Raw genomic sequence first — 21752 nt, 5'->3', positions numbered from 1 at the left:
AGAGAAACAAGGCAAGAATATCATTATGGTAAGAAAAGTGATTTTTCACACAGTGCTAGCAGTCTGCTTGCGATGGCAACATGCCACAACGCCGGTCAGATTTGCAGTTGTGTGGCACTGTGCTTTGCGCTGCTTTTGCATTCAGGACATTTACACATTAAAGAGTACCTTTATGGAGACTAACTTTAATTTCAGTTGCGTAAAGCTTTGTGTAAATGCATTTGGAACGACGTTTTCCAGGATGCAGTGAACTTTTCCTGGGCCTTTTGCTTCCTTTTCTTCATGCATGGGAGCAAACATAGGTGGATGGCTAAGTGCTCGTCCTGAAGAAAAAGGTTTCAGCCCCTTTTCTTCAGCATCTCTGGAGGGAGAAGGTGCTTTACATCGTATTTTTGGAAAAGGGGGGCCTCATGTGGTCAGCCGGGAGAACAGCTGCCTGCCGGGGTGGGGGGGCCCAGCCGCAGGCGCTCCCCCCCCTTTCAGTGGAGCTGTTGTTAGGCAAGCCAGGCCGGCAAACGTGGCAATAGTGGTGGGTTTTCATAGCAACACTGGTGACTACATTAAAGGAAGAAGAAACACCCGAGGGTGATTGCAGCTGCTCTGGTACTGTACAGGTCTGAAGTAGGAAATACGGTTCTCATGGGTCCTTTTTGTGTTAGAAGAGATTATACCTTTCATTGCCTTACTAGGCATCTAAAACAGGTAACAAAGTGTAACTCAAACTCTGAAGTCCATGTTTGATACTAAATGAATTAGTTGACCAAAAGAACGGAAATGGAGCTGTGGTCTGTTTAGTAACTGACAAAATGACAATATTTTGATTCAAAGGCAAAATTAAGGAAAAACAAAAACAAAACCTGAAAGAGTGCCTAGTGCATGTGAATTTAAAAAATAAAAAACCAAACATAATGTTTGAGGTATCCAATGTTCAGTTCTTTGCCTTGAGATGTTGTAAGATGTAGCTGTGAGGAGCAACCCAGGTAGAGAACTGTGAGAATACCTGTGTATCAGCCAGACATAGGTTAAAGCCCTAGTGCACAAGCAGGTACTGCTGAACTTGTACCTTAGACACATATCTGGGAGAGAAGTAAGTCCAGTCGTAATGTATTTATCTCATTCCATTGACTACATTCTTATTCTCAATTCTAAGCATATTCTCCAACTTTTCAAAGAATTAAATTTTTTTTTAAATTCCCCAAAATGCAGGATTTACCGTCAGTAACACTCTGACTGCTATCAGCTGGGATTTGTGAGAAGTCTCTCATTGTGCCTGCCCTTCTGAAGAGATTATTTCTATTTGTGACTCCAGCTGGGAATAGTCTCTGCGGATGGCACAGGGCTGCCCTTGTGCCCACACACGCGAATGGTGCAGGGCTGGAAGCTGGTTCTTTGTTTCTTCCCTTTTGCTTTATAGCATTTGTCCATTATCTTGTCTCTTTCAGTGACTTAAATCCATCTTGTTGTTTAACATTAATCAAAATTTCCCTTAAAATCAAATGTACATATAACTGGGATGTGGCTCTCAACCTACTCGGTTCAGGTCTTCAGGATACTAATGGGTGGGATTCGTCTGGTACATAGAAATTGCATGTGGGAGTGGGTTATCAGGTCACCTTTACTGCCCATCAAGCAGTCAGGATGAAGAGAACAATATTCTGGATTCTGTAATCTCACCATGGTTTTTTAGTTTGCTCACCTCCCCGATGCAGCAGATAGTGTCTAACGATCAGCAACCCCATCTTCTGAGTGATCTCCAGTGTGAGATGCAAAGGAAGCATTTTCTGATGATGGAAGCTTGTGTTTGTTACCAAATGCTTTTCAGGACCTTACTTCACAGAGGGAAAAAAGCCCCTGCAAAACTGTTCAGTTTTCCAGTGTCTAGAAAAAAATAATAATTGAGAAGCGTTGTCTCTTGAGATTTAAAGGAGGCAAAATAAGTGTATCTTATTCTATTGCTTTATTTCTTCTTGCTATAACTTAGATGCATTTTGCAATGGAATATTTGTACCCATAGGGCCCAAAATTCTGGATGTCTTCTGGTAATATTTTTTTTTTTTTATTATTATTTTTTTTTTTTTCCCCAACAGCGTGATGCCAATGTCCCTGAAATTCATAGTGGAAGTACTTGTTCAAGGGGGAAAAAAAAAAAAAAAAAAAAAAAAAGACAGAAGTTTTTAAGAAGGAGGGAGCGGGGGGGTGGGGGAATCCTGCCCTGTGACCTTTTTACCTGCGCATCCATCTTTGCGCTTCCCTCGGGATGCTGTAGGCGGGTTTGCGGGCGGTTTCCCCTCAGGAAGGGCCGTCCTCTGAGCGGTGCGGACGGACGGACACACATCCCCCGCACACCCCCCCCCCCCCCCCGCCCCGGGGCACCGCCGCTTTTTAATTTCCAGGAGCAGGCCCCCGCGGGGTGCGCACGGCTGCCGCTGCGCGCCCGCGCAGGCCGCCTGCCCCCGCCCGGCGCAGCGCAGCGCAACGAGCCGAGCCGGGGACGGCGCCGGGCATGGCGCCGCTGGTGCTGTACCACTGGACTCAGTCCTTCTCCTCGCAGAAGGTGAGGGCGGGCGGCGGGGGCGCGGCGGGCTGCAGGCCCCGGCCTGCCTCCTGCCTCCTCCCGCGCGGGGCGGCCGTGGCGGTGGCGGTGGCGGCCGCGGCCTGGCCGCCGCGCGGGCCGGGCGGGCGGCAGGGCCCGGCGGGGAGCGGGCGGCAGGGCCCGGCGGGGAGCGGGCGGCAGGGCCCGGCGGGGAGCCGGCGCCCGAGGCGGGGGTGCTTCTGCGGTAACGCGGGCCGGTGCCGTTGCAGGTGCGCTTGGCAATAGCCGAAAAAGCCCTGAAGTGCGAAGAGCACGATGTAAACCTGCCGCTGAGCGAGCACAACGAGCCGTGGTTCATGCGGTTAAATTCCTCGGGGGAGGTGCCGGTCCTGATCCATGGGGAAAACATCATCTGCGAGGCAACGCAGATTATCGATTACCTCGAGGCAACGTTTGTAGATGGTAATCCCGCGGGTGTTTCGGTGTGAAGTCCTTCCCCGTGCCCCCGCAGCCGTGGTGGGGTCAGCTCCGTATTGCCACGCGTTGGTTCATTCGGGACCTGAAAACGCTGAACGTCTCACAAGTAAATGGGCTCCCCCGGCAGTTGGTGGTACGGGGTGAAGCCACGTTCCTTTAAAAGGGACTGAAGGCCTTGCAGCACCTTTGCAAGCCGTTGTTTAGTGAAAACCTACTGCTCCCTTCCTCACCCCTTTGGGAAGGGCGGAGAAGGCAGCAAAGGCATGAAGAAAACTTCGTTGTTGAATGAATATAATACATATTTAATGATGGCATTTTCATCAAATGAGGAGTCGGGGCCCAGGCAGATCAAGGGCAGGATAAAACTCAGTGGTGTGCAGGACTAGTTCTAATCATGCTTTGAGTAGGATTCCTGTACTGTAATTTTTAAAGCACTGGAGCTGTAGTAATGTTTCAGCTGTAACGACTTACTAGAACCTCAGTTGTGCCCTGCTGTGAGACGGCTAAAGAGTTGTGTACCATGGTTGCCTGTTCCTAGAAGTACAAAGTAGATGCTGAATCCAGTTGTTGGATTCAAAGGATTCTTAAATATGTGTCTGTATGAATTGCTGCACAGGAATTGAAATTACTCAAACGTTTTAAAATGAAAAGTTTATATGTTTCTCTGAGCTGTGATAACACCGTTGAGTTATGGTGGGGAACAAGTGAAGCTTTATTAACTGTGGCTGTGTCATCTGTGCTGATTGGACATAGCCAAAGTAACTTTGGAAATACTGCTTTTGGTCAGTTACATGGTTCTTTTCTTAACTTTAACTTTGTATTGCAGAGGAAGTACCAAGATTAATGCCAGAAGAAGGGAGCATGTATTATCCAAGGGTACAACACTATAGAGAGCTTTTAGACTCCTTGCCTATGGATGCCTACACGCATGGCTGCATCCTGCACCCCGAGTTAACAGTGGACTCCATGATTCCAGCCTATGCCACCAGCAGAATTCGTAGTATGTACTGGTATAGCTCTGAATGCCTATCAGTTGATAGGCTGTTGGATTACATTCATCTTGTGTTTTCAGTGTGCCTTAAGCAGAATAGATTGAGTGCAGATTTCAGATTTTAGTTGCAGTCCTTGATAATTTGTGCATATGCTTTTATTGATTGTGTAGTCTGTTATGATTTGAAAACAGGAAAGAGGAAGTATCATTTTTGAGGTGTCTGTGGACACATTAGTTTTCCTAATGATTGAAAATGTGCTGCTTGTGTGTAACAGAAAATGGCAGCTGTAACTATTTTGTCTTCTTGCTGTTTATGCTTATAAAGCAATTTCTAGGGAGCAACTCTATCGCTGCTCACATCAAACCACTACACTGAAGAAACCCCATTTTTTTGTCATTGTAAACTTGTAATAAATTTACCTATTAAATTAAAGCAATTGCTTTCCTCTCAAATTGGTACAAATGCAGATTAGTTTAAATGAAGGGGAGTCCATTTATCTGGTATTTTAGAAGAGAATTATCAGGCCCTTTTTGTCTGAGGAATGTACTAGTCTGAACTTTGTGCCGGGGGTAGGGAGGAAAAAAAAAAGTCTGAAGAAGTAGCTTGGGTTCATCAGACCTATGGAAATTGTTAAAGCACAATTTAAACCAAAATCCTGGGTGCAAATAACGCAACAATATAGAAACAAGGTAAAGGATGAACTGGTGATCTGGTAGAATAAACAGTAAAATGTTCTTTGACTTCCTTGGGATTGGTATTTTACCTGATGGACTTCTATACATACAGCAGTTTCTCATCAAAAAATATGTTAAGGGCAGAGGAAATAACTGTAGATTATGTTGCCCAGTCCCCTTTATAATAGAAAACCTCCTGAAATGAGCTCTTGTTTCAAATCCAGTAGTTTGCAGAAATACTTAACATTCAGTGATATTCAGAATAATCCTTGGTAAATAATCTTTCAGTTCTCATAGCTTTTTTTCTTTTTTTCCCCTGGGTTTGAACACCAGAACTGGACTGCAGATTCTGTTCACTTTAGTATCAGATAGGGAGATAAATATTTAATTCTTTATTCTTGTTCTTTTCACTGTATGTGTGTTCAAGGGCTCCAGCTCAGCCACAGAACTGCACTGGGAATCCTTGTTCAGCATGTTGTGGATCATGACCTCAGTCTAGCTTTTCAGAACTGCTTGCAAACTTACGGCCCTCTTGCTGAGAAACATGGCCTGTATCTTTTGCTTCAATTTATATTTTGCATCGGACTGTGTTGAAACATGGATTGGTTGCTTAGGCCCGGTTTATCAACCAGTCCAGACCACCGCAGTATCAATGCCGTGGTTTTTTCTTGATTTATGTCTCTCTTAGTCTTTGTACCATGGCGAATTTTAATTAATGCTTTTCTGTTTCCTTCTGAGTATTATGAAAGAACTAAATAGTTCTAGGACAAGGATCAAATCCCTAGAACACAGCTGGATGACGATTTCCTGTTAACAGTTATGTTTTGAGGTCTCTGATTTTTTTTCGTCAATGTCAGTGCTTTATATCATGTTGTTTTTTGTATGCTATTTTAGAGTGCTTCATAGAACAAAGTCAAATACTGCGGAGACTTTGAAATGTAATACAACTATGATATTACCAAATTGATAACATCATAAAAGATGATACTGTGTTACTTTCAGAAGTTCTATTTCCAACAAACTGTGTTATCATCCTCCTTAAAATTTTTGGCAAGTCTTTTGGCAAGTCTTATTAGCCATACTATTATGTTGTCAGAAGTGAAGTCAGTCAGTTAGTTTTCCTTATAGTTGCATGAGTTATCCTTTATAAAACACCAGTGCAGAATTAGTTTTCTTTCTGTCAGCTGGAAACTTCTTGAGCATTGCAAAGTATTTAGAAGTGAGTGTTGCTTGTCCAATGAGCAATGGTTGTTTAAGAATAAATTCATGATAAAAAGTATCTGGAGAGATTTAGAATGCTTAATTTCAGCAAGTGTAATTAGCATTTTTTTTTTTACTGAAGTAACATGAATTATTCTCTTATATCAGTGTACTTTGAAGTTTTTTTATATCAGTGTACTTTGTTATATCAGTGTTTTTTGTTTTCCCCAAATGTGGATGCTAACTACCTATCGAACAACTGTACTTTACTCATAGGCATTATTGATAGTTTTTCTGCTTTCATATGGTAATAGTCAGTGCTTTTATTATGGTTCACTTTACAGTGTTTTCTTGTGTTCTGCTGACTGTACTTATTCTTCCCCTCTAGCCTCTAGTTGGTATAAATTGTTGTCAGTTTACGCACACACGTTCATATTGCTAGAGCTAAAATTAGTACTTGTCTAAATTGTTCTATTTTTTTGTACTTTCTTCATCTGAGGCATTTTTTTGAATAGCTCATGTATGTTCCTAAACAATTCTTTTGCTTGTTCAAACTTCTCCCGGATGGTTTTGTTTTCAGCTTTGAAAAGCTGATCTTTTTCAGAGTGCTAGTTATAAGCCAGTAGCCAGTTATGTATTATGTTTATGCATACCAAATCCAATTAAGTAATTAATTGCATATGTAAGACTGTAGTTGTGTGATTACATCCTTCAATTTCTTCATCTACTATGTTGAAAGATGGCTTTCATAGTCATGTCAGGTTGAAACAAAGAATATATAAAACAGTGAGTTCATTATTCTCTAGCAAGAATTTTTTATTAGTTCAATTTATAAGACTTAATTGGAACTAATCTTAATTATCAAGGACAAGTGAGAGGTGATTCATGCCCTATAATTATTCTTTTGTTCTCAGTTTATTACTAGAAGTACTTATTTTTAGAAGATAACTTATTAATCACTATCTTTTGGTATTACAGGTCTGTAAGTACAGCATTTTCAAGCAAAACCCCTTTTTAAGGAGAGAAAAGGCTATACACATGTAGTAGAAATCAGTAAAATTATCTTAAACTTTTCATGTCATTCCTTCTTTAAGTCATGTTATGAATGTTTATCTAGGACATCCGTATACTCCATAATGAACGTTTCCAGAAGGGATCACAGATTTTGGTGTTAACTTTTAGCTACCTGAAAGCACCTTGGTTCCATATTCAGTGGTATTTAGGCTTTTGCTGTGGAATTACGAATATGACCTACAGAAAATCTCAGTATGGGCTGGTTTGTACTTTCACAGCATGGAAAGTGTGTTAGGAACCCAGGAACTGAAGTACAAAACCATCAGAGACCGAAGGTATCTGTAGTAGAATTTGACGAATTTATCACAGTTTTAGACAGCAAAATGGTTTTATCTGGACGAGAGAAAAATATTAAGAATTCCTCATTCTTGCCTGGCACATCACCACTTTATACAGTTCATTGCAGACTGATGAGCAGAAGGTGTGGTGGGGCCAATTTATGGAGCAGTTAAGTTTTACAAAACATGATGTTTTTGAATCCCAACTTGGTGTGGTGATGCTTCATTGAAGTACTGCTTGCCATTTCTTCTTTGAATGGATTTTGTTACGGGTATGTTTGGATATCTAATGTGATTCCTTTGTTTTTTGTTTTTGTGTTTTGTTTGGTTTTGGGGTTTTTTGTGTTTTTGTTTTGTTTTGTTTTGTTTTGTTTTGTTGTTTTTTGTATCAGGCCAAATAAGTAACACAGAATCAGAGTTGAAGAAACTTGCAGAAGAAAATCCAGACCTTCAAGATGCCTATATAGCAAAACAGAAGCGCCTTAAAGTAAGCAAACTCTCTGTATTCCCCCCCTTTATTATCAGCTTGTTAGTGTCAGATTTTTTCTGTCACAATGTAAACATTTGTTTCACCTGTCATTGCCAGTAATGTCATGCAGTGGTTTACCCATACAATTGGATTGGTCCCACTGACTTCAGAGGTAAGTACACATCAATGTTGGTGTTGGGCTGTTGAGCACCCTCCAGGGTGAGGCACACCTTGGTATCTAGCATCTCTAACATTTTCCTTCTGTTATGTGAATTGTCACCAGTATCCAAATGGTATCCAGCTGAGTGTGTGCAGAAAATAATTGCATTTTATGAATAAACGCTGTAGTATCTAAATAAAAGCTTCTCTGATAAAAGTATAAACTCTGTACAATGATTAAGACACTAACGTGTATTTATATTTAGTCTAAACTGCTGGATCATGATAATCTAAAATACCTAAAGAAAATACTGGATGAACTGGAAAAAGTTTTGGATCAGGTTGAAACTGAGCTGCAGCGTCGAAATGAAGAAACACCAGGTAAGGAATTATTCTTGCTAAATCCTGTTGATGCTTATGTTTGGGGAGACTGAGTAAACTTACTGACAGCACCATTATAGAACTGGTTTTAATGTATCCTGTTTGATAATTTTAGCATATACTGATCTAACATCACAGAAGGGATCAATACTGTTTTAAACACTAGTTTAGTTTACTGGTGCTGTCAATGAGTTCTCGCTGTCTTATGGGAGTGCTTGATCACATTTTCAGCAGTGAGTATAATAAGCTGTACAATTCTGCAGTATTTTATCAACAAAGTAAGAAAAACCTCAACTACAGATTGTTATTCTTGATGTTGTAGTTGTAGGCCTCAGTTCACTAGAATGACTGTGACCTTAATGTTTAACGCAGGTTTATTACAGTCTTGTGTAAATACTGTGCTGATATTTGTGATATATGCAGAATTAGCAATCGGGATAAGTGCTCTTAATGATTAAGCAACCCCCCCTCTTCCATTCTTTTGGAAAGCAGTGGTGTTTACCTGCCATCCACCCAAATGAAAGTCAAATTTTGTTTAAATGGGATTAGTCTTCTGCTTATTCAGAGTCTAGTCCAGCTCCCAGTGGTGCTAATACGAATCCTTCCTCTGGCTTCACTGGGTGCTGCATGAAGCATCAGTCAGTATCAACTGCATCTGCTCAGATCAGTAACTTGTTGCATTTGGCTCTATAAATAGCTGTTGTAATAACTGTCAGTTACTATCAAGACAGTAGATTTGAAGCAGCAGTTGAAAATCTAGGTTAAATTTTCTACTGACTCAACAGTGAGAGAGTCACAGAAAATGTTTTAACTCACAAAGGGATGGTATGATTTTGTTCAGCAAACTAAGTCTGTCACCATTTGCAGCATCCCTTTTGGTTTCTCTGTTACGTAGACATTCCAGTGAGTCAACTGATACAGTGTTGATGAGCTTATGAAAACTGCCAGGATCACAGGATTAAGCATATGGCTATTACCTGCCTCTTGGAATTTTGCCTGAGGTATTCACATTTTTGAGGGTTGTGATCAGTGCTTCTCCAGGTCCTGAGCTTCTGCTTCTCTTGTTACTGCTCAGATCCTTCATTCACTTACTGCTGCTGACACTTCAGGCATATTTCTTCCATGCAGGTTAGCTTCTTTTGTCTTCCTTTCCATCATCTTACTTATTTAATGCACTGGATGAACCTCCAGGTATCATTTCAGCAACTCATTCTCTGTAGAGGCTGTTCTTCCAAACCTGCATAACCAGTCAAAGTGGTCTGGTACCAGCACTGTGTCAAACTGTTGCTTCCCTCTGGTGGCAGATGAGTTGAAAGGGACATTGCAGAATTTCTCTGTTTCCACAGAGGTGCTGCTGAACGTTCATGTGGACGTTTTTGTGTGCCTGTTGTGTGGGAAAGTTGCAAATGAGGAGGGAAGGGCATAGTCCTGTTTGAGATTTAGGCTAGAGCAGAGTGCTTACGCTGGCAGCCATGCTAACTACCAAATTACATATCCTGGGTTTCAAAAGCTCTCGGTGTAGTCAGTACAGGTCAGCCCTTTCAGGTGGTGGTGGTTCAGAACATTGAAGTTAGAGGTGTGATGCTGGCTGCAGTGACTGTTCTGACATCCTCTGAGGAAGACTCACCTCTTCCCTTTGACTGGAGAGGTAGCGTGGGGTCTCCATCTGTGCTCCTGACCAATGGTGGGCAGTGTGAATACTCACCGCTCCTCAAACTTCTCAGTGTCAAACCCCTGTGGTTTGGGGTGTAGGAGGCAGAAAGGAGGGACAGGTAGAGAAACTGTCTTCTTGCTGAGCTGGCGTGCTTGGTGCAGATCAGTCATCTGATCCATTACTTTTTGCCTTGAAAGCCTCCAGCAAATTAGCAGTTCTTGAGTGAATGCCATAGAGCTGAGTGACACAGGCAAGACGAAAATTCTTCAGGCAAGTGGTAGCTTTTCAGTTAAATCTAAACTGCTTTCCTCCTTTCCACTCCTGTATAATTTAATCCAGTTTTGAGAAATGTAGTTAAGGAAAGTAAGCGTTTGCTATGGATTTGAATTTATGAATCTGAAATGTGGCTCTTTTTTCCTTAACAAATGTAGGCCAGGCTGCTGAGCCTAAGACTTTACAATATTGTGTGAAGAATGGACAGGGATTTGTAAAACGTTCATTGATTAAAGTCATATCTGAACTGAGGTGTTGGTGGTGTTCATTAGACAGCGTTTTGATATAGCACTAAACTAAATGCTATCCCATGGAGGCTTCTACGTGTGCTTGTATTCCATTAGCTCCTAATTCTTTATGGTTTATCTCTGCTTAGAAGATGGAAATCAGCCTTGGCTCTGTGGTGATTTCTTCAGTCTGGCAGACGTATCGCTTGCTGTCACATTGCATCGCCTGAAGTTTCTGGGATTAGCAAGAAGAAACTGGGGAAACGGAAAGCGGCCCAACTTGGAAGCCTATTATGAGCGTGTTCTGAAGAGAAAAGCATTTTACAAAGTTTTAGGACATGTCAACAATATATTAATCTCAGCTGTTTTGCCAACAGCGTTCCGCGTGGCCAAGAAGAGGGCGCCCAGGGTTCTGGGCACCACCCTGCTAGTCAGCATGCTGGCGGGAATGGGTTATCTTGTTTTCACCTGTCTTCGGAAGAGGTTTGCCAACATGATGTTATCAGTTAGAACCAGGCAAAATTATTTTTAGACTCGTCTGTCCCTGGTGGTGAGTGGAGGGCATCTCTATCCCCCAGGAAAATATCCCCAATAAAATATAAACGTAGAAGAAAGGTTATATCTGTGAATTAGAACATTGTCACACAGTAATCGTCTCCGGCTGTTGTGTAATTGGATTGGCGATGCTGAGATTTGTGGAAAATATATGTTGGGGGGACACAAAGGAAAGAAGAGACATTCTTTTCAGACGAGGATCTATAAGGGCTGTGACAGTGCTTTGTTAAAGTGGTTATTGTCTCCTTTACCCAGTAGCTGACCTAATTATATTGCTTTTATTTAATTGATATGCAGCAATGTGACAGCTTTTCACTGTGAGTGAAATACATTACTGCGCAGAAACCAGCATTGTTGAAATACTGAAAAGAGCACTTTTAATGCTTGGAGTAGGATTTAAGTGGAACATAGGCTCTGTGCCTGATGTGTATGGAAGTGAATGTCTTGTACTGATTAATGTCTGTTGATTTGCAGTTGGACCTTTAGGAATGTGTTAAAAAGTGTTCTTGTGGAGCCACTTCTGTCACTGTCTGCTCATACAGCAGTACAGGAAGAGACCGGAAACACATATGATCATCAGTGATTTGTGAGCCACGCGAGTGAAATTCTCCAGAGGCATCAGTGGTCAACAGATGCTAGATTTCTGCTGAAATACAAATGGGAGTGAAAACCTGACACTTGTCTTTTGAAAGACTTTTGGGTAGCCTTTGGCCCAGCCAGGTACCCAGCTCAGCTGCAAGACCTGGATGGGTCAAACGAAACTATCTCGGTCCACGTTTCCTGCTTTCACTGGTGTAGATCAATAAAGTTATCGCCACGTTAGTGTCCATGTACCCTTTCTTGTTTCCACTCTGAACACTAGCTATCTTTTGCACATTACTTGGCTATATTAGCAACTGCATGTGCCTCTATAAAATGTTTGCCCACAGCGTGCCACAACCAACTAGAAAATGTGTGCACAACAACGTGTTCTGTAAAAGTAATTTAAAATAATCCATCGTCTTTCAGTCTGGTTAGGTAGCCTAGATTGAAGGTGAAGCTGTAATTTAGCAGTCTGTTTGCTTATGGAGAGGTGTCATATTGGTGGTAGGTGAAAAATACAGGTCAGTTTGGAGACAGATGATTTGTACTGCAGATTTTTTGCAAAGCTGCACTTCTGTAGCATGTAGGAAGGGTGTAGAAAAACGCTGTGATTACTTCCCACTACTCAGTGGATGCTGAGAGTTTTACTAGATTTGAACCGAGCTCCCGTTTCAATGAGAAATAAGCATTTACCTGAAAGCAGACTTTGAATCATTTTTCAGCAAGAAAGCAATTGGGAGGGGATGAAAATTCTTAGGACAGTAAGGTTTTTATATTCTCGATGAATGTCTGAAAGCCTCAGGGTTTTGTTTACAAGCTATAGATAACCGCAACAGGCAAAACAGGGCTTTAAATATTTGCCTATCAACAACCAGTGCTAACAGGCCTCAGTACATTTTAGATCCAGTGCTGGTGGCTGCTGTCTCTTTGTGCAATTGCTTTTGAGCACCAAGAAGATCTAGCCTCAAGTGTGCTGGAGAGAACTGAGGCAGTTTCTGTCTGGTCAGTCTTACTATCTAGGATATATCAAAACAGATAAAATTGTTGATACTCCTGCTGATAATTTAGTATGTGGTAGTTGTCTAGCAAAAGAAGACCTAAATATAATTGCTTCTTTTCAGAAATAAGAAACATCTTACCTGGGAAACAATTATTTTTTTTATCTGTCAAAAAGACAGTTTTATATAATTCTATTTCATGACCCAGTTGTTCTCAAGAACTTGTTGAATCGAACGTGCTCTATTTAGAAAGGTTTTATTACCTCTAGAGTAAGTTTAATCCAACAATACTATTAATGTGCTGGCAGCTTTAACTGAGTTTATGTATTGCAGTTCATCTGCATTTACTTGTAACCCACAAATTCCGCTAAGGAACTTTCCAATGAGTTAATGAACACAGAGTAAGGCCTGTATTTTAATGCTTGCCTGGCATGCATTTCCATCAGGTGATCTGTAAAATATAATCTGATCAAGTCATAGCAAAATTCAATATATATGACTTAGCTTTTTTAGAATTAATTTGTATTTTACTTTTTCCTTCCTTTTTTTTTTTTTTTTTAATGTGCTCATTCATTCTAGATAAGAGCGCTTATATTCCCAGAGGTGTGTCCGTTTAGTTGACAGTAGCAGCCCTGTGGGCTGTGATACAGTCTAATTGTTGATGAAGTAGTTTTACTTCCCCCAAGCCTCAGTGATCTCTGGGCTTCAGCTAGTGCTTGTTGCCTGCCAGGAGCTGTAGGTAACTGTTGGGAAGGACTGGAGTGACCACCAGATGTCAGTGGTCCTCCGGGGCTGCACTTCGCCTGCCTCTGAGATGTGCAGGAAAACGCTGGTTTTCACAAACAAAATGTTTGTCATCCCAGCATAGGATGGATGAGAGCATCCTCATCAGACTAGCAGTCTCTCAAGAGCTTTTGAAACAACTGCTTTGGTCTACTACAGGTTGGTTTTCTGGTACCTATCATTTATGTTTATGTGTAGTTTTTACACTGGATAAATAAGAGGGCAAAGTTGAAATAATATTTCATATTTAAATGAATGTTACCGAACAGCAATTAAACTTGTCATCTGCAGGAATGAATGTGGATAAAACTTTTACTGCAAAAAAGTTTGTCTCCCTGGTTTAATTCGTGTCTATTAGTTCAACTATTTGATAGTCTAATTATTTTCACTTCTGTATAGGTGGCAGCAAAAGGCTTATCTGTTACTAAATTCCTCAAAATAGGATGAGATTTAGAAGCACATGTGCTGTATATGGCTCTTTGTGCAGGATAGCTTTTGTGTGGTGCTTGTAAATTTTCTTTTCAGCCTGGCTTATTTTCTTTGCTCTGGTACCTCTGGACACTATTTAGATTGGAAACACAAGCAATCTTCTGGTTTTCATGTACTATTTGCTCTCATATCATGCATCAGATATATTTCATATCATATCTTTGTATGTGAGGCCTGCACAATAAACATTGATTCTAAGACCACTCTCTAGACTGGTTTATGTCTTCTGTGTCAGTAAAACAAAGCACATTTGAGGATCACCCAGTATTGCTGTAAGGAATCTGATGCTGTTGGAGGAGAAAAGTCTCTGGTATTTCAGTTTAGAAGGTGTTCAAACAGATTGTATTGCATCTGTCTGGAAACAGGTTACAATGATATTTTTTTTTGGTTATCTGTCTGAGCTGTATGTGCACAAGGCTTGACAGAAGCCATTTAATAATGTTTAAAATCCATTTAAAGAAGGAAGGCAAGCAGTTTTTGTGTTTTCAGTGAACCCATACCAAAAAAAAAAGGTTCCTTCTGAATGTGGCCCTGTTTCTTGGTTTACATTGTTGAGCTGCAGAAGCTGGGACTCCTTTCTGTAAGGTGCATGACAAGCACGTAAGCTGTGTCCACACTGATGTTGTCATTAATGAGACAGAACAGCCTGCCCTGGCCACTGTTAGTCTGGCCATAAGCTTTTTTTTTTTTTTTTCCTTTTTTGCACTATAACAGTCTGCGTTGGACCTTCTTTTAAGCAGAGGAAGAGACAACACTACTTGAGGCTTGTGTTTCAGCATTTCTAAAGTGAGCAGAGCTGCTGGGCTTGGATAGACAGCTGGTAGGGCTTGAGTTTCAGGAGATCATGACGCCTATGGTCTACAGACCAACTTTGAGGTGGCCTTGATGTTAGCATTAATCAGAAGTATACACAGAGACCTTGCTGTGAAGAGGTTATGTCTAAACAGATGAGAAGCACGAGTGAATGGGAAGGTGAGTATGGCTAGTATAAATGCCTTGTCCAGATTCACACAGCCATACATCCACTTTTGTATATCACAGTTTTAAAGGCACTTTTTAAATTAAGTCTTAATTTTATGAGAGCAAGGAGCTACTAAGGTTTAGAGAGCAGATTGGTATGGCCAAATTCATGAGGATTAGAGAGAGCAGTAGACAGAAAGTAGGTGGGAAGTGGTGGATGTAGCTAACTGGACCACACTGCTCTGCAGTGAGGCATATGACAGTTTATTCTTTACGGAGGCCTCCTTACTAAGTTCATCTATCTGTTTAGCTGATGTTAGACAAAGAGGTGTAAGGTTGTGCTTAGGCAATTTATAAGATGTGCTGAGGAAGTCAAAAGCATGTAGAAAAATCCCAAACAAAATATGTGCTTTTTTTCTCTTCTTTCTTTAAAAATAATTTTTTTAGTTTTGGTGCAGTACCAAGTCAAAAGTCGAGCACTCAAAACTCAGGAAATTCCAGAAGCCAGAGTTCTTACAATACTACTAACTCACTCATACAGTACTTCAGTAGCATTTTGATTTCTGTTTTTCTTTCTCAGTTACAATCATGGTGCTTTATTTAATGTGAAGTTAAAAATGTTGCACTGAAGAATGTGTTGGAATTTGCAGAGTTGAAGTCCTAGCTATTTCTATCTTAGCTTTACATCAGCATTTATTGTTACTACAGTTTAAAATACTGATAATTGTATAAAAGTATATTGTGTAAGCTAATAGCATATATCAATCTATATATATTAATAGATATCAATCTACTTTATATATATTAATATATATTAATATCTTTTATATATATTCTATATACCTATTTATTCCATATTTTTTCTTTTAAAAATTACTAATTGACAATTATATTACTATTTTATTTCTCTTTATAAAATCCATCTTTAAGGCTAAAATAATGAAAATTTGGTAGATTTATTTAAAATTAACACAAAGAGAATCATCCTTTATGGTTCAAACTTAGTGCTTTATTATGTATGTTTTTCAAGATTCTCTGTAGGACTGAAGACATTGTCTAAATCCTGCTATGAAGGCAAGTATAGTCCCCACCAGCATCCTGGAGGGGAGTGAAGGAGAGGTTCTTCGCCTGCATGGATATGGATAAAAACCCAAAGAGAAACAGCTTCTCTAAAGGAAATTGCTTTTCAGGGAGAACTGGGGAGCACACGGAGAGGGAATGAATCAGACTTCTTGTGACATTGGCATATTTTTGGGTGGGGATGTGTTCCCCTGCACTGTTTCTGCATGAAACATCATTGGCTGCTGTCTGTCGTAATTTAGTTTGATAGCATTATAGTAGTAGTTGATAACATTGGTGACATCATGAGCGTAGGGACTTGAGAATATACATTTCTGTATTTTGTACTTCTTGTTAGCTGATCATCCAGATCAGAAGCTGAATGCTACTGCATTTAGTCTGGACAAAAAGCCTTAGCTGTTGAGAATCAACTGCCATCCTGAAAGTTGCTCATTTAGGGATTGTTTCAGGAAGGTTACCTAACTTCAGGCGTTTAAGCAGGTGGTGCCTGTGTTTCCGTATGTAGCAGAAAATAGAGCGTTCATGGGGCCAGACCAGGTGTGAGGAGACCACTGGTACTGTCGCCAGCTGGCTGAGGCATTCACCTTACAGAAAGTGAAGTCGTCTCCCACTTTGTATTGAAGTTGGTAAAGCTCAGGGAGAACTCCTCCCTCATAGATACACACCCTATGCAGTAGGTTGCACAGTCAGGCTCCCTCTTTATCAGCATAAAACATCAGTCTTTGCAGAAATCAGAGGCGCTTCCTTTGACAAAAGGTGGTTTGAACATGTGGAGGGCCGAGACTGCAGTCACCCAGCAACCGTATGGAGAGCAGGGCCTGCCACACAGCCTCCCCTGCCAGCTATGTTTAAAAGCCAGCAGTTAGCAAATGGTGACCTCTTGGGAATAATATATTTAGGTGCATAACACAGGTTTGGTGGAGGGGAGGGAATTCCAGGCTCTGGAGCCCAAATGAACCAGAAAAGAAAGTGTCCAGAGAAGCTCCATCACTGTTTCTTCTGGTCCAGCTCTGGGTGGCTCTTCTGTGGGTGGAGAGAGGCTTTTGGATTGCAACTTCATGGGATGTATTTGTTCAATCTCACTTCAACTACTTAACTGAGATCGGTGGAGGGAAATACTATGAAGGTATATCTGTCTGTGTTGAATGCATGGTGAAGCCAGCTTTCTAATACAGATGTTTAAGTTGGACCGCTGTTCAGAAAGGTACTGTGAAAGCATGTGCTTTGAACTGCGTAACTCTCCCCAGACACCTTGTCACAAGCCTAAACACCAAAACAGAGGTCTGGATTGCACTCCAGAGCCAGGGGCAGTAAAAGTCGAAGGACATACTGCTTAGATTTTCAGATCTTTTAATAGAAATAGCTCCAGAGACAAAGATCGCACAGGAAGTCTCTACCAGATGAGGCCAGATGCTCTCTGTCCAAATCTGGTGCCTTAAGAAGTTGTGCACCCTTCCCTTGTGCTGAATTTTAGATGGCTCTAAAACAGAGGCAGAAGCCACTAAAAGTTACAGAGGAAACAAAATTGGCCGATGTTGCAGTAATGGAGGTATCAAGATTTCAGTTTCTAACAGAAAGCCAGATTCAGATCTGCTATGAGTCATTATTACAAAAAAATTAGTGGTACATCTACTTACATTGGATCTGAATTTGATTTTAAAGTCATTATGCCATGAATCATATTTTAAGCCTTTGCCTTGAAAAGTTTTGTTTTAATCAACCTATTTGTTAGAGACAATGAAAGTTGCACAGTACCTGTCTGAAACAAAGGATATATGCAGAACTTAAGCTTTAAAAAGCTGTTTAAGCTTTTAATATGGGCAGCACATACTGAATCAAAAATTTTGGAATATGGAGTTATTTCTGGAATAAAGAATTCTTTTAAAACAAGTCCAAGAATGTATGTTTAGGACTGATTCCAGAACAGCATCATAAATTTTTTATTCTTTGGATTTGAATGAGAACCAAGAAGCTATAGCTGACTTCATTTTTCTGTTGTTAACAGCAAATTGTGACCACAATACGAGGAAGGTCCAGCAAATAAAAAGATAACAGATTTCTCTTTTTTGTGTGTATATATATATATATATAATTTTTTTTTTTCAAAAAAAGGTAAGAATAAGTGTACTTAATTTTCCTAGGAATATCATACTGCACGTTATAAGGAATTATCAGGATCGTTTTGTGCGAAGGGAAAGATCCAAATATCCCCCAAATGGCTGGCAGAATAACAACAGCAGCTGAGACTGCGGTTCTATATCTGTAGCAGCACACGAGGTGGAAGTCCAGCAACAACTGAAAGGAGTTCATTGCAATCCATTGGCCTTGTATGACATGTGGGGGGAGATGCAAACCAAGCTTTTAACCCAACACAGGTGGCAGTGCTTAACGTCAGAAATCCCTCAAGCTGGTTGCACAGCTAGATGCCCAACGAGTCTCTAACACCTCTATCTAATTTGGAAGGATGCCTGGGCATTTACACAGGCTGTATTGCCAGTGGCTGTATCAGTTGTCAGTCTGGGGAAGCTCTGGCGAAGGCCTACATACAGAGACCTGGAATCAGGAAAAGAAATGTATCTTGTCCTTATATTTATTTAGAGAATGTCTTGAAGATGTATTTACGAAGAAAAGCGTAGTCATATCTTGCCTTTAAAGACACAGAAAAAAGGTCACTCATGATTTTAGAGTCAGTGTTGTAAGTTTATGTTTGAAATTCTCAAGGGAGCTCAAAGCCAACCTCTGCAGAGCAGGGACAATAGAGTTAAGATGCCAGTCAGATCAACCATGAAGTTTCCTTCATGAGTCTTTAAGTAAAGAGGGCAGTATTATTATTTAAAGACTGGACATCTCTCTTCTCCTCAGACTAACTGTCTTGAAGAAAGAGTGGAAATATTTCCTTGGTCTTGAAAACTGTAAAAGGTCTTTTGGCTCTTACAGAAGATTATGTTGCATAAAAGAAACACCCAGAGAGCTTTCTTCAGAGGATGGGTGGTAAAAGAGAGGCAAAACTCTTACCTTAGCAAGAGTTAGTTCTGAAATTCAGGCTTTAGCTTAACATTTCACACTGACATTCTTCCGCATCATTTTGTTATGGGAGAGAAGAGGGATGGGAAAAGTAATAATGGAGACCTGAAGTGGTAGGTGACATTAGTAGGCTGATAACCCTAAGGTTTATGCTTTGTTTGTTTGTTGGTTTGTTTGTTTTAACAAAGAATAAATCCTCACCTGATAGAGTGCTACACTGCAATGTAGGCTATAGTGTTGAGGGAGATGCAATCACAGGATGTAGTCTGTTGATGAATGGTAGAAACTTTGCTTACTGTGTGTGAGAGCTTATCTGAACATGTCTTTGTTGGGGATTCAACATGCAAGGAAACAAGAATTATTATTACAGCGTGCATCAACTCATTCAGTAGTTATTTTGTTTAATCAAATACGTTGTATTTCAGCCACAGTTTAAAACACTAACTGAAGATAGCAGTAAGTGATTTCCCTGCTTACCGCCATTAATGATTTATTAGGTATTAACACATTTTATGTTTTTGCATGTATTATAATTAAGCTCACCACAGGACCTTGCCTCAAAAGTAGTTTTGTTCTGCTACACTGCAGTCCTTCATCTTGTGTTTGTTTGTACAGTACACGTTCTAATCTGGGCTGTTTGCCCTATAACCTGCAGTTCCCCAGGCTCCTGCTGGCTGTGGGCACTTTGTGTAATGTTGCATCTTGTTGACATTCAACCACAGAATTGGGTTTTGGAGCAGCAGGCTGACATTGTCGAATGTTACTGTGTCACGATTATATGTTGTACTCTTATAGTGCTGTGTATTTGGCAGTCTGAAGGTGCTTAACAAAAGTAAATGAGATAGATAGACTAACACAGTAATAGTGTAATGTTACAATAGCATTATGTTAATAACTAGTGTCACAAATGGAAAAAAAAAACATATCCAGAATACTTTCTTATTTTAACAATTTTACCAGAACTGGTGGAGTCCCAGGTTTGGCTGTGGGAATAGGGAAACTAGAGTGAGTTGATGTCCCTTTAAGAAAAGAATAAGGGGCAAAACCTTAGGCAGACTTTTATTTTTTCATGAAGTAATTATCTATTTTAGTGTTGGCTATTATATCAGTGCTGCCACAAATTGTATTTACAGTGCTTTGTTCAAGGACACTTGGAGTTGCACATACTGACTGTGGCTGCCAAAATGGTTTAATTTAAAGGAATTGCTTGCTGAGCTTAAGAAAGCAAGGAATTTATCAAGCTTTATATGCTCTGAAGTAAGGTTCTTGGTAATAATAGCTGCTTGGCATTAGCTGTAATTGGTATGACAGATACTTTTGGTATTTCCGAGCTTTCCATGAGGAAAATACATGCATATTTTTAACTTTACCTTTCTTCAATACTCTATGCTCCAATTCCATCACTTATAAATATAATTGAAAGTTTCTTGCAGTAATCTGCAAAGGAGAATGCCAATTATTCAGACCTTAAATGACAGAGATCCATTTAATAACTTGAATACTTAATCTGTAACACAATCATCTTTTCGTGACTGCCTGTGAGAATGTATCAGTCTGATTCTCAAAGATACTGAGAATTTATAGCTCCCACATAAGTCAGTAAGACTGTGGGCAGTTAGGACCTCTGAAATCAGGCCCACAGTTGATGTCCACATTATTACATATAATGTGGTTCATATGGGAGAAATGTACACGGGTAAGGCTGAGAAACAGGTCCTTTTCACATGTAAAATTCCATAAATTGATTGCATATAATGGGCATATCTGAGAGAGCATGGTGTGACGGTGATCAATCTGATGGATTGGCAATTTATCCAAATGCAGAAGTTTCACTTTATAAAAGCTTGTAGAAACTTTTCTTTCTTTTATAGTTGCACTAACATTTTCTGTGTTTTATCTTTTGACACTCATATTCAGATAATCTAAAAACTAGATTGAGCCTTTGACAGATAATTCACTGGGTACCAATTGTAAAACTTGCATTCACTGAGTTTACACATGGCAGTGGACTGATTAGGTTCAATGAGACTTCTGAAGTATTTTAAAATATTTGATAATAGTTTTGCAATCTGGCTGCCACTGTTCCAGAACATCACCAGGTGGAAAGCTCAACAGAAGTGCAAGTGGTTATTTCTGTAGTTTGTACGTGAAGACTTTTCACTTCTGTGCTTGCAAAGAAATATTGAATGCAGGATAGATTTAAAATAGAGTTAGTTGGCTGTTTGGGAACTAGCTGTTTGGGAACATGAATTGCCTCATTCCTCAAGCTGGAGAAAAGCCCAGTAAGTACATACATGTATTATTTTATCAACTGTCTTCTTATTTTTCTCTGTGCTACATGGGAGACAGCTAGATTTCAGACGAGTTCAAATGGTGGAATTTTCCTTTATAGACCAGCCATGCCAAATGTTTACGGGGTTTACATGCCTACACTTGAATTTTTGCTGATGAAGTGTAGCCACTGTGCTTCATCGAAAGGAGCTCAGTACAAGTACATGGTTTATGGTCAGCAGTGTTTGGGTAAGACATTTGCATAATTTTCTCAAGTGGCAATGACTCCACACTGTCTGCTCAAGTAGCTTTATGAAAACACTAGATAGTTTTCCAAATGGTAGTGCCTCTGTTTGAATATGAACCTTGATGGCCGTGTTTAAAACAGGGAGCTCTTATACGTAATAAATTATTTTTCCTTTAGTCTCTGGAGTCTGTTTGATATGGTGCATGTAAGGAGGATAAGGAGGAGTGATTTCTGAAAAACTCTTCTCCACACCTATGACAGAAGCAGCGCAACAGACAATGATGAATAGTCTGTGCTTCATACTTCAGCTAACACTATCTTCTGATAGCCTTCAACATAACTAACAAGAGCAAAAGACATTTTATTCTGTGA

General features: G+C 40.2%; 1 protein-coding gene across 1 annotated transcript; it reads left to right on the top strand.

Annotated features, from left to right (window-relative positions):
- The first annotated feature begins 2227 nt into the window (after nucleotides 1-2227).
- On the top strand, nucleotides 2228-14001 carry GDAP1 (ganglioside induced differentiation associated protein 1). Its single transcript, XM_042786182.1, has 6 exons — nucleotides 2228-2554; nucleotides 2803-2995; nucleotides 3837-4010; nucleotides 7621-7715; nucleotides 8123-8237; nucleotides 10541-14001. The coding sequence occupies exons 1-6, from the start codon at nucleotides 2504-2506 to the stop codon at nucleotides 10921-10923; spliced, it is 1011 nt and encodes a 336-aa protein (XP_042642116.1). The 5' UTR covers nucleotides 2228-2503; the 3' UTR covers nucleotides 10924-14001.
- The last annotated feature ends 7751 nt before the right edge of the window (nucleotides 14002-21752 follow it).

Source organism: Tyto alba, unplaced genomic scaffold (genome assembly GCF_018691265.1).
Source record: "Tyto alba isolate M040663 unplaced genomic scaffold, T.alba_DEE_v4.0 Super-Scaffold_9, whole genome shotgun sequence".
NCBI lineage: Eukaryota > Metazoa > Chordata > Aves > Strigiformes > Tytonidae > Tyto > Tyto alba.
Note: the sequence above shows the minus strand (reverse complement) of the source record. Positions and strands in the feature narration are given on the sequence as shown.

Coding starts and splice junctions, on each gene's coding strand:
- GDAP1 (XM_042786182.1), top strand. CDS start 2,504: ATGGCGCCGCTGGTGCTGTACCACTGGACTCAGTCCTTCTCCTCGCAG. Junction 2,555..2,802: donor AGTCCTTCTCCTCGCAGAAG/GTGAGGGCGGGC, acceptor GTGCCGTTGCAG/GTGCGCTTGGCAATAGCCGA. Junction 8,238..10,540: donor TCGAAATGAAGAAACACCAG/GTAAGGAATTAT, acceptor ATCTCTGCTTAG/AAGATGGAAATCAGCCTTGG.